The sequence below is a fragment of the Chiloscyllium plagiosum genome, unplaced genomic scaffold (assembly GCF_037043375.1).
Source record: "Chiloscyllium plagiosum isolate Xiang-an unplaced genomic scaffold, Cpla_swu_hap1 HiC_scaffold_49, whole genome shotgun sequence".
NCBI lineage: Eukaryota > Metazoa > Chordata > Chondrichthyes > Orectolobiformes > Hemiscylliidae > Chiloscyllium > Chiloscyllium plagiosum.
This window is the reverse complement of record NW_028270187.1, coordinates 13,108,430-13,110,082: the sequence shown is the minus strand read 5'-3', so window position 1 is coordinate 13,110,082 and position 1,653 is coordinate 13,108,430. Positions and strand designations below refer to the sequence as shown.

At 50.9% G+C, this 1,653-nt stretch overlaps 1 protein-coding gene across 1 annotated transcript; it reads right to left on the bottom strand.

The window, feature by feature from the left end:
* Window positions 1–278: 278 nt before the first annotated feature.
* Window positions 279–1,268, bottom strand: LOC122544629 (histone H2A-like). Its single transcript, XM_043683953.2, has one exon. The coding sequence runs from the start codon at window positions 1,266–1,268 to the stop codon at window positions 879–881; it is 390 nt and encodes a 129-aa protein (XP_043539888.2). The 3' UTR covers window positions 279–878.
* Between the last annotated feature and the right edge of the window lie 385 nt (window positions 1,269–1,653).

Here is a 1,653-nt window from a genome sequence, read left to right as displayed (position 1 = left end):
GAAATTTAACTGTAAAATGAATCTATCCGTGGAATTCAAAGACAGGGCACTTCTGTTTGGCAGAGGTGGGTATTGCAGATGCTGGAGATCAGAGTGGTGCTTGAAAAGTACAGCAGTTCAGGCAGCATCCGAGAAGCAGGAAAATCGATGTTTCGGGCAAAAGCCGTTCCTGATGAAGGGCTTTTACCCAAAACGTCCACTTTCCTGCTCCTCGGATGCTGCCTGACCTGCTGGGCTTTTTCCAGCACCACTCTAATGTGGACTCACTTCTGTTTGCCAGAGATCAAAATCAGGGTCATACCCCACAGGGGCGGGTAGCTCCCGAACTGGTCCAGTATTAAACAGCAACTTGACCAACTCGAAGCAGCTGAAAAATGACTGTTGCCTCAATTCTGCTCCCTCTCTACGGCCAGAGAAAGGACCCTCCACAGGAACTCATCCGAGAATAAAACACCGAGAATCAGCGACCACTCATAAGCTTACTGGCGGCACTGGAGCAATTCAGCTCTTCCGAAATGCAGATAAAATGAAACTGCCTGTGAGCGGGTAGTACAGAGACAGAGTGATTCATTTATAAGACGATAATTAAAGAGACGAGATGACAGACATCTACAACCGTTAAGATTGCGTTGTATCAATATTCCATGATACATTTTTCACGCTCCTCGTGCTACGGCTCAAACGGTGAACGGTCATGAAGGTTTCATATTCGATCCTACACAATGACAGTACAGTATCGAATAAGGCAGGGACTGACACCGATACCAATTAAATGAAGGTAATTCAATCCGACAGACCGGGGTGTTCAGCTCCTTTCACAGATGCTGTGAGTGGCTCTTAAAAGAGCCTTTGGGTTGTCAGATTCAAGGATGGTCTCTTCATTTTTTAGCAGCGCCCCCAGCGGAAGTTTTCTTGGGCAGCAGCACGGCCTGGATATTAGGCAGCACCCCGCCCTGAGCGATGGTCACCCCTCCCAGCAGCTTGTTGAGCTCCTCGTCGTTGCGCACGGCCAGCTGCAGGTGCCTGGGGATGATGCGGGTCTTCTTGTTGTCCCGGGCCGCGTTGCCGGCCAGCTCCAGGATTTCAGCCGTCAGATACTCCAGCACCGCAGCCAGATAGACCGGCGCTCCGGCACCCACACGCTCAGCATAGTTACCCTTTCTCAGGAGTCTGTGAACACGGCCCACCGGGAACTGCAGGCCAGCCCGGGACGACCGAGACTTCGCCTTGGCGCGAGCTTTCCCACCGCCCTTTCCTCTTCCGGACATGGTCACAAGCACTTTCACAGAGAATGCTGCACTCCGCCCACATTGCGGCCTTTTATACCTTCCGGAGGAATGGTGGGGCGGCCGTTTCTGATTGGTCCCATTGTCCAGCCCCTCCTAATGTTGTTTCAATTCCCAATCAGATATCTGCCTCATTCCCCAATCCGGAGAGGGCACGGGGAGGAAGGCGGAAAGTACCGGCGCCAAATCATCAACCGCCTTCTTTCCAATTTGAAAAGCCCGCCAATATGTACCGAAAAAGAGAGTTTAAACACAGAAGAATGCACGAATGCTCGATTTAATTTACTTCTGCACTAAACGTGTACCATTTACATTATCTCCCTTTACCTCGCCTCCTGGAATCTGCCCATTTCTGATCCTGAATGGA